The 14557-nt window shown below is 52.7% G+C and overlaps 1 protein-coding gene across 1 annotated transcript in view; it reads right to left on the reverse strand.

Moving 5' to 3' along the window:
- LRP5 (LDL receptor related protein 5) overlaps window positions 1–14557 on the reverse strand; it is a 103598-nt gene that overhangs the window by 26369 nt on the left and 62672 nt on the right. Inside the window, exons 8-11 of the mRNA XM_033119194.1 lie at window positions 7571–7787; window positions 5393–5682; window positions 3739–3965; window positions 2269–2453 (exon numbers count right to left, since the gene is read on the reverse strand). Of these exons, the coding sequence (XP_032975085.1) occupies window positions 2269–2453; window positions 3739–3965; window positions 5393–5682; window positions 7571–7787 (919 nt within the window). The remainder of the gene's footprint in view (window positions 1–2268; window positions 2454–3738; window positions 3966–5392; window positions 5683–7570; window positions 7788–14557) is intronic.

A 14557-nucleotide genomic window follows, 5' to 3' on the forward strand; every position in this document is an offset into this window, starting at 1 on the left:
CAGCAATAAAAAAGTAATAACAACATGGGGGCAAATCTCACAGTCGTTAGATTAAAAGAAGCCAAACACTAAAGAGCACATGCCATATGATCACATTGACAGAAAGTTCTAGAACAGCAAGATAGATAGAAGGACGGAGGTAGAAGTCCAGGCAGCAATCACCCCACAGGCTGCTGAGCAGAGATTCATGAATCAAAGTGTGGTGTAACCATACCAGGGTGCGGCCTCAAACTGAGCACATGTATGTGCACCTACTGTGTGCCAAGCACTGGGCTGTCGGGGATACAATGGAGAACATGCCGGCTCAGAGCTGGGTGGGACAGGGCCCCGATGGGGCTGAGCCATGGGGGAGGGAGACAGCAAATGTAGGGCCTGGGTGACACAAGTTCTATCCCTGGGCCTGGGCATGGCTCTCCAGGTCTTCACGCATCAAACTGTGCCATCATGAACACTTCATGTATGTTCTATTTCACACTAAAAACAGTGCCAATGAAAACATGTTAATGACATGAGAACATGCTCGTCATATATGGGAGTGAGAGAAAGTAGAATGAAAATTATATATGGCACAATCTGAAATGTTTTTAAAACTATTTTTAAAAAGGAAAAAACGAATCAGATTTTTAACAATTAAGAACATTACTTTAAAATTTGTGAACCTGGAAAGAAATATGTTAACATGAATATTGGTTACCAGTGAATGGTGAAATTATGAATAATTATCATTTTTATTCATATTTTTCTGTATTTTCAAAAAATTCTCTAAGTTGCTTATTTTATCATTAGGAAAAACACGTTGTTAAATAAGGATGCTCCCTAGTACCTCCACCAAACACACACACACACGCACCAGGTCTCCGGGAGCAGACAGTTTTCCAACAACTATCATTATAATTACATACTCACAGGGCACCTACTATGTGTCGGGCATGGTGAGAAGTGCTTTTACCCATATCATCTCCTTTAGGTCACATGGTAAGTGCTTTATGAGGAAGGTACTCCTAATATTAGGGAACTGAGGCACAGAAAGGGTTAACTAGCTGGCTGAAGTCACACAATTAGTATGTGCCCGGGCCAGGACTGCACTGGGCCGCGAGGTCCCAAGTTCACGCTCTGTGTCCGGCTCTAACGACATCAGGCATCATTACCCATCCTTCACTTGCCTGGGGCCTCATACATTATTCAGGGCTCAGTAAACATCTGCGTCATTGAATGGAAAACATGCTACGGCAGAGTGACAGCCAGACCCAACACGCGTGGCCACCCTCAATCGGCAGGGTCGTGGGAGTGTCCAGGGCTTTCGCTGTCTTCCGTCCAAGTATGTCTCCACTCTGGGGTCATCAGTGAGCTGAATTATTTCGGGCAACCACAGCTGTGCTGTGATTGGTTTCTCACCAGCCACCAGCTTCTCATAATTTACTGCTCAAAGACACATTCAAATCCAGCCGTTGGCCTCATAAACCAGGACAGTCAGGGCGCAGGGGTGGGGGGTGTGCAGTCCGCCCAAAGCAGAAACCAGGACATTGGGGTTCTAGCTCTGCTCACACAGTACCTGGGGCAAGCCATTCAGCCCACCTAGGGCTCAGTTTGCTCATCTGTGAAATGGACACAACCAAGCCCACCACAGGTGACAGCAGAAGCCACTAGAGAGGAAGCCAGACTCTCTCTACTACACATGGTCGCCCCATCACCTGGTGCATCACCCGAGAATGCTGACAGAACCATTCCCCTCCAGCAGTACAGAGCTCAGAGTTGTGTGTTTTGGGTTCAAAGCCTGCCCCTATTGCTGGGTAGCTTTGGAGCAAGGTGATTTGTTTTATGTTGTTTGGTTTATCTAACCCCAGGGAGTTGGGTATGGCCTGTGAGTGGTCCCAGAATGCCTGGCATACAGTAGGTGCTCAGGATCAATGGAGACTGAGTGCATGGTCCTGGGGTCTGAGAGGTGCTCTGTGACCTCAGGCAAGTCCTGTCACCTCCCTGGGCCTCAGTTTCCCCATCAATGAAATCCTACGCCATGTGGTGTAGTGTCAAATCAGAGTCCTAGCTCAGGGCTCAGCTGGGACCCAGCTCGCCAGTAGGTGTGCAGGAAACAGTGGTCCCCAGGACCTCTGTCCACACACCTACAGCCAAGGCACAGCGCAGAAAGGGACAACCCTGGGGAGAGTGCGAGGCTGGATGTGCACTCGAGGTGTGTCTATACCTCCTGTAGGGCCTGGGGACTCACAAGGCAGAGGGCTGCCCAGCCCTGTCGGTCCCGCCCGTCCTCACCCAGCATGTTGGACGACTCGATCATGTTGGTGTCCAGGTCGGTCCAGTAGAGACGCTGGTCAGCGTAGTCGATGGTGAGGTCGTTGGCCCGGCCCACCTTGTCCACCAGCGTCATGCAATTGGTCCCGTCCATGAAGGCCCGCACGATCCTCGGTTTGCCGCCCCACTCAGTCCAGTAGATGTAGCTGGAAGGCACGGGGAGGAGGGTGGGGCGGGCTCAGGTGCATCCACTGTCACCACAGAGCAGGGAACACAACCGCCACCATCGCCTAGGCTTGGCCCTCCCTGCCCTAGAGCAATCCACATCCATGACATCCCTCTGGGAAGCAGAGAAGAGGTGAGACCCTTGAACCCACCGCCACGCCAATATCCCTCCAGGGGCTGTCACTGTGCTACCTCCTGCCTCCTGAATTCCCATAGCTCATCTGCAGGGTACGTGTGATCACACCGTTTACAGACACAAACTAGGTACACAGACGAGGTGACTGCGTAACAGAACATCCAGGCCGGGATGCTTTCGTTGGAGACAGACGCTAACTAAGCCAGACAGGATTTAGGGGGCAAGGGAACCAGGATGAACGTGGACAAAGCAGGACTTTGGTCCTGTTACCCAAAACAAGTAGGAAGCAAGACCCCAAGGCGGCAGGTGCTGCATGGCCAGGATTCCCATGGCTCTGCTGACTCCCAGCAGCTCCAGGAAAGGAAACACATCCTTATTCCAGAACCGTGCACATCATACGTGCCCTTTTGCTAAAACCTGGACCTATTTCTCTGTTCTGCCATCCTGAAACTTTCCTTCCCTAACAGCATGCGACAGGCAGGGTTTGGGGTGCTCCATATGCATCACTGATGCTTTATGGGGTGAGCATTGTGTCAGCATCTCAGAAAACTCTGGTGCAGGGGGAGACTCCACCCTGACCCCTCTGGCCCCGGTGCCCAGGTCAGCCCAGGCCTCCTGTAGATAAAAGTAGGGGTGATAAGCCTTGGCTATGCGGCCTGTAAGAAGCCTGGGCTCCAAGGAGCTCAAAGCCAGCTGTGAGATGGGGAGTCTTGGTGATCCCGGCAGAGGGAAGTTGCCCAGGATGGGAGCCTGAGACAGGACTTGTCGGCCCAGGCCTGCTCTGACTGGTCACGTGACCTTGCGTAAGTCACTCAGCTTCTCGGAGCCTCCGTTTCCACATCTGTAAAATCAGGGACAAAGACACCCACCCCTCGCGGACCCCTGGATGCTGCAGGGAGACAACCCACTGCAGTGCCTGACACAGTGGCTGCCATTCCTTCCTTCTGCACTGGGCCTCAGTTTCCCCTCTGTGAAATGAACTGGACGACCTCCAAGGGTCCGGCCAGCCCCGGCCACCTCAAAGCTGGTGGCCGCCAATACCAGCTGGGCAGCCACCTGCCATGGCCGCGGGTCATCACCGTGAGGCAGACAGATGGGACACGCACGCATCGGACAAAAACGGCCCTTACCCTTTGGTGGGGTCCAGGGCCAGGGACCGCGGGTTGTCCAAGTCCCTCCACACAAGGACCTGCCGGAACTGCCCGTCCAGCCGGGCCACTTCGATCCGGTTGGTCCCAGTGTCGGCCCAGTAGAGGTTCTTGCCCATCCAGTCGACTGCCATGCCTTCCGGGTAGTCGAGGCCGAACTCGATCACGTGCTCCACCGAGCTCCCATTCATGAAAGCGCGGCTGATGGTCTGGGAGCAGCAGGGAGAAGGGCCGTGGTTAGGAAGCAGCCGTTTTCAAGATGACTAAGCACAAGATGCTCGACCACCTGGAGCAACTGCTACCCACCCCCATTCGAGAGTTTTTAAATGAATGTTTCAAATGCAGCAAAATACAACCTCTTTAGAAAAAATGATTTGGCTGTATTTATCTATACAATGTGTATTTTATTAAAAAATATGTACATACGTTATACTGTATATAATTATAAAATAAATTATATATAATATAAAGTACATGTTATCTATTTACCTAGATATCATGACCCTTAGAAATAGTTATATCCTTCCACCCAGTCATCTTCCTCCTGAAATTTATCCAAAGGAACTAATGAAAATACAAAAGATGGAGAACTACGGAAAATACAAAAGAGGCTTTTCTATTGCTGTGGTATTGGTTAGAGTTGGGAATAACTGGAAGTGACCAGAACACCTAAAATAGGGAATGGTTAAGCATAACAGGGAATACCTATGCAGTGGAATACTTTACACATTTAAAGAATCATGTTAAAGAGTTTATAATAGGTTAAAAAGTACTGGTTACAACTTAAGTGAAAAAAACCAGGATATAGAATTCTATGCAGCATATAATTGCGATTATGAAAAATACTATCATAGGATGAAAACTCCAAAGAAATACAGGGAAATGTCAGCAATGGTTGACTTGTGCTCTTGGGGTTATGAGTGATTTTTATTTTCTTTTTTATACTCTTCTGTATATTTCCCTCTTTTTACAATGAGCCCTGGTAACTTTTAAAATCAGGAAAACTTTTAAGAGACATGTACTATAAATGGTAGGATAAACAACGGATGATTAGAGTGCTTCAGTTGTTCAATACTGTACTTTCAATAGGGTTCAGCACTCATTTTCTATAAAGGGACAGACAGAAACATTGTGGGCTTCACGGGGCACACGGATCTGTCGCAACCACTCATCCTAGAGGCACAAAAGCTGGCGTGGACAATCCATAAACAAATGGGCATCGCTGTGTTCCAATAAAACGTTATTTACAAAAGCAGGAAGCCAGCCCATGGACCAGTTTGCCAAACCTGCTTTCTCTGTATTTATCTCGGATGTTTCTATCTGTACCTTGAATGAAGAAAGTCTGCTAAGCCAGGGGGCACTGGGGAGGGAGTGAGTGAATCTAAAGATAGCATCACACACGTATCACAGAAACACAATCACTCTAGAAAAGTCCATTTGTGTTATCTCCTGGATCTACAGTTGTAATCATTCATGTTAGTTTATCAAAATAGGTTCACTAATATTTTATTGGCTTGATTTGACTTAAATAAATAGTACAGGTCTTTCGAAAACATTTTTAAAGCCTTTGAAGCAGTCGCATTGCAGGCAAGGTGTTCACGGGAGAGCGGTGTGCAGGACACATCGCAGGCCGTACCTTCAGGCTGACGTCCGTCCAGTAGATGTGATTATTGGACACGTCGAAGTCCAGTGCCGAGGCCTCCTTGACGCCCGTGAGTGGGATGGCCACGTCATTGTTGTTGGTCTCCAGGGAGATCCTGTGGATGGTGGCTCGGCTCGTGAACACGAGGAAGGCCTCTGGAACAATGCAGGTCTTCATGTCACTCAGCAGCTCCAGGCCAATGGGGCAGCCGCACTTGGTCGCGCGGGGTGTGAAGAAGCACAGGTGGCTGCATCCCCCATTTCTGTCTGCACACGGGTTAGTTCCTGGAAGTAAACACACAGGCCCTTGACATTAGCAGCCCAGCAGAGGGCGGGGGCAATCAATCCACGGTTGTGTGTGGCTTTATGTCCGCCAGACACAAACAAGCCCACTCAGTGGAGGTGATGGAAAGCCAGGTCCTGCCTGGTACTGAAGTGGCAGGTAAAACAGGTCCCAGTGGGACCCAATGCATTAACTCGCTCCGACCACTCAGCAACCTGAAGGGTAGACGCTAGTCCCATCCCTGTTTTCCAGTTGAGGAAACAGAAACGCTGAGACGCTGTGGAAGGTGACATAGTTGGGAAGTCAGACGGCAGCTCAAAGAAAACACGGACTGGGAGAACCCAGCCTCCTGGCCTGAGCTCCGGCCCAGCCTGGACACAGTAACACCTCGAGGCAGTGATGGAACAAGTCATCCCTCCCCAAGCCAGGCCTCCTGGCCTGCCAACGGGACTGGAGCCCGAGACGCCCCCCAGATGGCTCCTCTGCGACCTCGAAAACTCAGACCCACCCAGGACGGCCAAAGATGCCTCTATTTTATTAAAGCAGATGGTACTTAGCACGTTCATTTATTTTTGGCCGGCCTGTTAATCTCACTCATCTACTGGGGTGCTGTTAAAATTGGCTCTCATTTAATGTTAAGTATTTCAGCTAAAAAAAGAATCCTTTTCTTCATCTCTCTCAGTAAATCCTGAGATGAGAGAGATAGGAGAGAGGGAGGGAAAATGAGCCCGATTTCTCAATTTTAATCACACCCCATGGATACACCTTTTTTCTTATCCCTGATATTTTATTTGTTTTTTAAACAATCACTCACGGGTGGGCCCCGTGGTCCGCAGTGGATGATGAATGTGTTTTACAAGGAGCCTAGTGAAACGAAGCGTGTCCATGCCATCACCTTCGTATCAGGAATGCAGGTTGGGACTACAGACCTCCCCAGACACACAGAAACAGTAGCTGCTCCCAGGTCAGCCCACACGGCCTCACCTCCAGGTCTCTGCTCAGCTGTCCCTTTGGCCAGCAAACACTGCTCCCCACCGGCTCCTTAAATTCCAAACTCAAATGACCTCCCTTGTATTTTAAAGGCAGTCATTCCTTGAACATGCCAGTTATAGCCACCCGCCTGGTGGCAGAGCTGAGGGGTGTCTCACCCACCAGACTGTAAATGACTTGAGGGCAAGCACTGGGTCCCTGCTGCTCATTCCTTCATTCATTTATTCCTCCAGCAAAGGTCTGCTGAGTGCCCGTGATGGCAGGCACTGTGCTAGCCCCTGGGGCCCCTGCTGGAGCAGAGCCCCCACCTCACGGAGCCCACAATCCCCTCATCCCACCTGGATGCTACTTTCTCCCATGTAGCTTGTTGACCTGCATTGGGAATCCTTTTCATAAACAGACAAAATTGTAGCAAGTGACCTTTTTGCAAATCTTGGCGATGCGGTCGAGGTCAAGCCACGCGTGAATCCTGAGCTTGGCCACCCACTGGCTGCGTGGCTTTGCCTGTTTCCCCCCCGCGTGAATGGGGCAATATTGTCACTAGCGCACAGGGTTGCTTTGAGCACTAGGGCACTTAGCCAGAGCCTGGCACACAGCAGGCACGCACCTAATGTTAGCCATCATTATGACCATTACTGCCAAGAGTGCCAGTGCGTAACCACTGCCTCGTAAGTATTCCTGGCCCGTACACTGCCCCACACCCACCTGTCCTTAACCAGACAGTATCTCCACTTTCTGTCACGCTCATCCCCAGAGTGGAGCACCCCAGCTGGGTACTTCCGCCTCCAGCTTTGGCCCCAAACTGGGCCGCCCATGGACCAAAGGGCATCCACAAGCCTGTCCCTTATCCCGGCACCAGCTGGCACGGCTGACCCGTGGGTGGAGGCTGACAGGACTCACCGACGACCTTGGCCACGTTCACGGCCTTGAGCCCCATCAGGTCGGGCAGCTGGTCGATGATGACGTCGCGGCTGGCCTTGACCTTGTGCACGCGCTCGATGCTGCGCCGCTGCCAGTCGGTCCAGTAGATGAAGTCCCCCAGCAGCGTGAACCCGAAGATGTGCGGGAGCTTGTCCTCCAGGAGCGTCCGCCTCTTCGTCCCGTCGACGTTGATCACCTGGCGGGACGGGAAACACAGGTCTGGATGGGCTGACACAGGTCTGAACCAGCCTGAGCTGCCCAAAACGAGACGCGCTCACTCCCAGGACGGAGTCTCAGCTCTGCTGCACCCCACCAGGCCACCACACCAAGCTGGTGCCACGGCTCATCAGGGCACTGGCCGAATGACATTTCCAGTGAGGGCCAGTGCAGGGCCTCTCCCCACAGCCTCCCCTACCTAGGGGTGGATGCTGGGCTGAGAGGGGCAGCGCGGGCTGGAATAGCAAGGCAAAGAGGTGCTCTCTCTCACACCACTGCTGATCGTCTGACGGTGGCTGCCTGGTACCCAGGTGTGGGTCTCAGACCAGGTAGGGCTGCACAGGAAGGAGTCCCGGCATCGATTAGCAAGCCTGCCCTGAGTGTAGCACAGGGGGGCCCCGGATCACACCCGAGACGCAGAACTGAGTTTCCAAAGGCTGGACAGCTAACGCACTGAGGGCCCGGGGTGAGGCCTCCCACTTGTCTGTGGACTAACTTCTTGCTTGGTGACGACCAGATGAATTCTGAGGGCACTTCTGGTTCTGAGTCTGAGCCTGTAGCTCCAGGATCTTTCCACCCCCAGAAGCACTAGCGGCCGTTTACTCTGAGATGTGCAAGCCCAACATCCATCCCTTTCTGGAACAGTCTGGGCTGATCAAAAGCATCGATCACAAAAGCCACAGAGGAGAAAAATACTGTCAAACATAAAAAAATCCTTAACCAACTGAAACACATCAACAGAAGACGTGATTCTGATAACAGAGGATCCTGCAGACGCTTATGTGAAAAGGAAGACGATAAAAACGCAACACCCAACTCTCGGCTTCCAGGCCAGGATGAAAGAGACACGGTGAAATCAAAAGCAAGTTTCAATAGGTCTCCTGCAGCCAGATTATATTTCCAGCTTTCAGAGAGACTAAAAGCCTCTGTTTTGCAAGCAGCAAATACTTGGGACAGATCAGATGCACGTGGAACAGAAAAGACTGGTCCTCTGTTGTCGGGCAGCATAGGACAAAACTCCTGGGTCAGGCGGCAGGGGCAGGCAGCCGGGGGGCCCACCTCAGCTCTGCCCCATGGGCAAGCCCCTTCACCCCAGTGGACCTCAGCTGGCCACCTGTAACTGAGGGGAGAGGCTACGGTCACCCAGGGAACTTAACCAAACAAAGAACAATGGCCGGGCCCCAATCTGGGGCAATTAAATCAGAACCGGAAGGCCCATGGCTCCTGAAGGCAGCTCCCACAGGTGGTTCCGATGAGCAGCCCAGGTATGAACACGGATTGGACCGTCCATTTGTATCCTGAACTGGAGCGCGGCCAGCCTCACCTGGGTGGCAGATCCCAGGTTGTGTGGAATTCTGGGTGCCACTCCTGGCCCCTCGGGTTAGCAGCACAGGTGACCCTGAACAATGCAGTGGTTAGGGGAGCCAATCCACTGCTCACGCAACTGAAAATCTGCATATAATTTGACTCTCCCCAAACTTAACTACTGGAAGCCTTCCCAATCACATAAACAGTCGATTAACACATATTTTGCGTGTTATATGTATTAGGTACTGTATTCTCACAATAAAGTAAGCTAGAAGAAAGAAATTGTTATTAAGAAAACCGTAAGAGAAAATACATTTATTGAAAAAAAATCCACATATAAGCCGTTCAAAATCATGTTGTTCAAGGGTCAACTGCACACGGCAGGCAATGGATGAACTCTCCAAAACGGTCGAGGTGCCGGTTCCGGTTTCGGCCCCACACAGGAAGGCCCATTAAAGTGACGAAAACACGCTACGTGGTGAACACAGAGCACCTCAGAGAACCTCAGCACAAATCGCACCCGGGAGGGAGTCTCGCCCTGGGATCACAGCAGAGGAAGTGAGGGTGGGAGGAGACGGGGGTCTGTGTGTGTCCCGTGAGAGGTGAGGCTCAAACCCTTGGTCCTAGATTCAGAAGAGCGTGGCTGGGGTGTGGGGGCCAGAACCCAGTACCTTAAAACCACGGAGAAACAAGACTCAAGGAAAAACAAGACTCAAAGTTTTAATATTCCAAAATGTCAACCCCATCCGTTGAAGTTTCCTCTTCCTTCTCTATTTCCGTATTTCCTTATTAAATAACGAAACTTCAGACATACATAGGTAAACGTTCTAGAGAACTGAGATGAGGGAGCCCATTTTTCCTGGCTTACGGATGATGAAAATGAGCCCACAAAGGCACCGTCCGTCTCTCCACCTTTGCCCTGATTCCCTGGCTGCCCAGAATGAAGTGGGAGGTGGCAATGAGCTGCCCCCCACCTGGCAGTGGCTGGGCTGGCTGCACCCACAGCAAAGGCAGGACCGTGGCTCCGCGTGGGCAGGGCCTCCTTGGGACTCAGAGGCCACTCCTCGACCCCATCACCTTCCACACCCATTACAGAACCCACAAAGCACCGTGCAGGCTCCCCAACCTGAAAGAGCAACAGGACCCTAACACTTAAGAAAATGAATGACCCCAAAGCGGTCTTTTTATAGCAGCTTTTAGCACCCCTTGACGAAATCCAACACATCTGCAAAAGTTAACTCTGCTGGGCTGGGCCCTTCCCAAATCCTGCAGCAGGCGACTGTCTACAAGGAGCACACGTTTCAACATCTCTGGATCCCTCTGGGCCCAACTGGGGCCTCTACCTTTCCTGGGGCCTAGCTGAGCCTAGCTGAGCCTCTTACTGAAGTCAGGAGACAAGACACAGAGAAGGTCCCATCTGCCTCCTGGGCGGGTAACACATCCACACAGAATTCAGAAATAACAGCACAGAATCTGGGACAGCCAGGAATGTTGGAGCCAGAAGAGACCGTGGGAGATGGATTTTCCAGGATAGGGACCGACAAACGATTTCTGAAAAGGACTGTAAATATCTTCAGCTTTGTGGCCATATGGTCCTTGCAGCAGCAGGAAAGCAGCCACGGAGAGCGCATGCAAGTACAAGCATGGCTGTGTTCCAATAAAACTTTATTTATGCCAAAAACAAATGTTATTTGTGGACACTGACATTTGAACTGCAAATCACTTTCACATGTCATGAAATAATACTATTCTTTTGCTTTTTAAAAATCATTTAAAAGTTCAAAAACCACTCTGTGTTTGAGAGTGGTAAAAAAAAAGAGGCAGCCTGGCCTGTGGCCCACAGCAGTTTTCAACCCCTGCTCTAGAAGTTCCCGTGCCCTTGATTTTCAAGAAAGGAGACGAGACGTCTCCCAGAAGGTCTGCCAAAATGCTAGAGTCAGGTGCCAAAGGTGCCTGAGTGCCAGCCTTGCTCTCCCTGGCCTTTCAGCCTCTGCCCTCCAGGGCTCAGCAGATCCACACTCCATGCCCGGGGCTGGGGTAGGGGGTGGGGCGTGGCAGAGGCAGGACAAACAGAGCAGACACCTGTCCCCCGACCAGCCCACCACACAACCTGCAGACCAGCCGCTGTGCGTAGGAAAGGAGGGTGGGGAGACCCCATCGAAGCCCAACCTCAGCTGTGCTCCAAGGGGCAGAAGCCGCAGCTGTGGAGTCTGCACGGTGCCCCACAAAACGGTGGACCCCAGAAAGTCACCTGAGCTGCAATTTCCTTATACAGAGTCCTCTGTTTACAACGACTTGGTCGTGCAAAGAGACCCGAGCCCAAGAACAACCCTTTGAAAGCACACGTTTGAAGGAAAAAGAGTTGTTTTCTGATGGAATAATTATCACACTCAGTCAGACACAAAATTAAAACTGCTATGGTTATTTTGTTTCATGTCATAAAAAAGGATCTTAAACACACACACACACACACACACACACACACACACACGTGCGCACATACACAACTCTGTCTCTGTCCCAGGGAGCCCCGCGCTCTCCTTCCCCACAGCTCACGGGCAGGGACCTACAGCCAATCTGTCACTCCTGCAAAGACTGCTTGTTCTGGTTGTGTCAGAAGTCACCTCCTCGACTTAGTAAATGTCAGGAGCAGGGGGACAGATGGATGTATTTTTAACTTCTCAGTCTGTGATTCAGCCTCGGCCTGCCTGGCCCGCCAGGTGTGAAGGGCCCCGCCGGGTACTCCCCCTGAAAGCCTACCCCGACAGCTGCCGAGACTCAAGCTCTTCACCGTCCTGGCCAAGTGAGACAGCAGAGGGCCACGGAGACCCCAGGCGACCTTCCAGGGCCGCCAGCAAGAACACTGTCAGCCACACACAGGCGACACCTCCTGCCACAGAGATGAGCCAAACAGCCTGGACTGGGGGTTGGCCTGCGAGATTTCTGCCTGTTCTGTCCTCGGGTCAGAGCAATCCTGAGGGAAAAAACTAGGCAGGAAGCTTTAGAAAGACAAAGTCTTCTCAAGGGCAAGACCCGTCCTTGCTCTGATTCAGGAATGGCTGAAACCACCGTGCATGGACACGCCTGGTCACGGTGTGCCTGTTTCCTATGTGTGTGCGCAGGGGTGTACAAACACTTTGCCTACTTCAGGATTAATTGTGGGCACAATTCCTCCTTCTACTGTAGAAACAGAAGGAAACAGACAGAATTTACACAAATAAGTGAGGGGGGAAAGCAGGGCTTCAGAGCAAATGTGGCTGGAAAAGCAGCTGGGGTGCTGTCGGGGAGCCTGAATGACTCCCTCCCCAGCACCCCCACCCGCTCTCCTGGGCGGCTCTCTAGAGCACGGACGGACGTCTCTGGTGCCCTGCAGTTGTCCTGTTATCTGTTGCCTTTCTACCTCCCCCTCTAGAACGCCTCCCCCGACCAGGGCACAGGTCTGCCCCTTGATGCTTTTCCAGCAGGAGGCAGCATTCAGTGAATGCTGTGGAATGAACAGATGCTTGCCACGGGGCGGGGCCTTGTGATGTGACAGGAGTTCTGCTCAGGGACAACCCGCCTGGCAGCTACAGAAAAGGAAGATGCAAGGGGAGGCCCAGCAAGGGGCACGTGGAAGCCACAGAGAGTGTGGGAGGGAATAACACAGACCCAGTGTGCCCCAAGTCCTCAGAGAGCTCCCCCTTGCTTTGGGAGATGTGGCCTGCTCACAAACATGTGAAATTCGGATGATATGATGACGATGATGATTCGTGGCTAGGCAAGAGCATAGCGCTGGATGGGATGGACGGCGCCCTGGCTTCTGGCCGGGGGAGGCCGTGTCCAGGCTAACACCGCCATGTTGCCATTTTGGGAAGGAAGACCCCACCCTGGGCGCCCGACTGGATGGAGGAGGCAACTCATCCCACACAGGAGACCACAGTACATGGCGGGAGGTGATTCCAGGCCTCCACGGGAGAGGGTCAGGGGACAGCTGGGCACGTGGGCTCGGGAGAGAGCTCTGGACAGAAGGAAGTGCTTGGGGGAGGACCCTCCTGGGCCATTAGGGGCCTGGCGTCTGCCAAGAAGCACAGTCAGAGGGAGAGGACAGAAGTGCAGGGCCGAGCGGCCATCAATTAGAGGCACTTAGGGAGACCGTGAATCCTAGTTACTTTTGCAAATAAAGTTGAATATTGAGGCACAAGACCTAAGAGCTGTGGCCAGTCAGAGGAGGGGAAGTGCTCCCAGCTGGGCAGGCAGGAGGGAGAGGAAAATGTGCGAGGCCAGGAGGTAGGATTGGGGAGGCCTGGTCCTGAGGGTGCAGCTGGAGTCAGGGGCAAGGCTGCGTGTGGACTAAGGGTAACCACAGGGCAGGAACTTCCAACCCCAGGGGCTCCAGACTTAGGGTTAAGGAGCAGGAGCTTGAAAAACAGGGAGTAGAGGGGATGCAGAGGGAGAGTGGGGGCTGCATCCCCAGATCTCAGCCCACACCCATCCCAGGTGGGGAGGGGAGCTCAGAGCTGCCTCCTAGGGGGAGTGGCCACGGCCCACCCCCTCGGGGAGCCACCCGATGACTCCCACCTGTCACTCATGATGGCAATTAGCTGGCCACCTGTGGCCTGGCCAGAACCTGACGTCCAAAACATTGACACAGACAAGGTCAGCAGGAGGCCCCACCTGGAGGACCACGTGGGCCTGTCCTCGAGCTGGACCCTGTCCCACAAATCCCATCTATGTGCCGCGAATGCCGTCCAGATGAATCCACGTTTCACCAGCTCAGCGTCTGCAGACCTTTGTTCTCCTCCCAGTTCATCAAGGGATCAGCACAGCTGCCCTGTCACGTCCTTCTGGGGACGGGTGGACGGAACACAGGAGCCTGACGGCCTCTTCAAAGGGAAGCCTATTTAAAGGAACTTCGCCATCCAAAGTCCCTTTCCTCCAGTGCCTTCGCCGGCCTTCAGAGCCAGGCCACGCGCACAACCACGCGGAACAGAATCCGTCTGCCCTTCAAGGCAATGCGGCTAAACATGCCCAAAGCCGCCTCCAGCTCCTTAGCGCCTGCTTGGCCATTTCTTGTCTCAGGGCATAATTCCAAAACATCACCATGGCTCAAAGCGTGAAACAAGTCCTGTCACTTTCCTCACCTGGTTTATACCTTCCCTGACCATCCCTCCCTCCTAGGGTCCGACGGCACCCTCAGAAAGGTAAATGCGGTCCCTCACCCCTCAGCTGACCCCCAGCAGTGGCCCCTGCACCCCAGCTGGTGCGTGATCCACAGGTCCATGTAACAGGCGGCACCCAAGGGACACACCAGAGGAGCTTCTGGGGGCATATTTACAAAGGTGGCCCCAAGCGCCTGGAACAGAGCTGGCACTCACTAGGTGCTCAGCGGCCAGCGCTAAGACCCTACGGCAAGAGGCAGCAGTCCACACGGCAGGCACACAGGGGCCAGTCCCCCACCATGCT

This window comes from Rhinolophus ferrumequinum, chromosome 11 (genome assembly GCF_004115265.2).
Source record: "Rhinolophus ferrumequinum isolate MPI-CBG mRhiFer1 chromosome 11, mRhiFer1_v1.p, whole genome shotgun sequence".
Lineage (NCBI taxonomy): Eukaryota > Metazoa > Chordata > Mammalia > Chiroptera > Rhinolophidae > Rhinolophus > Rhinolophus ferrumequinum.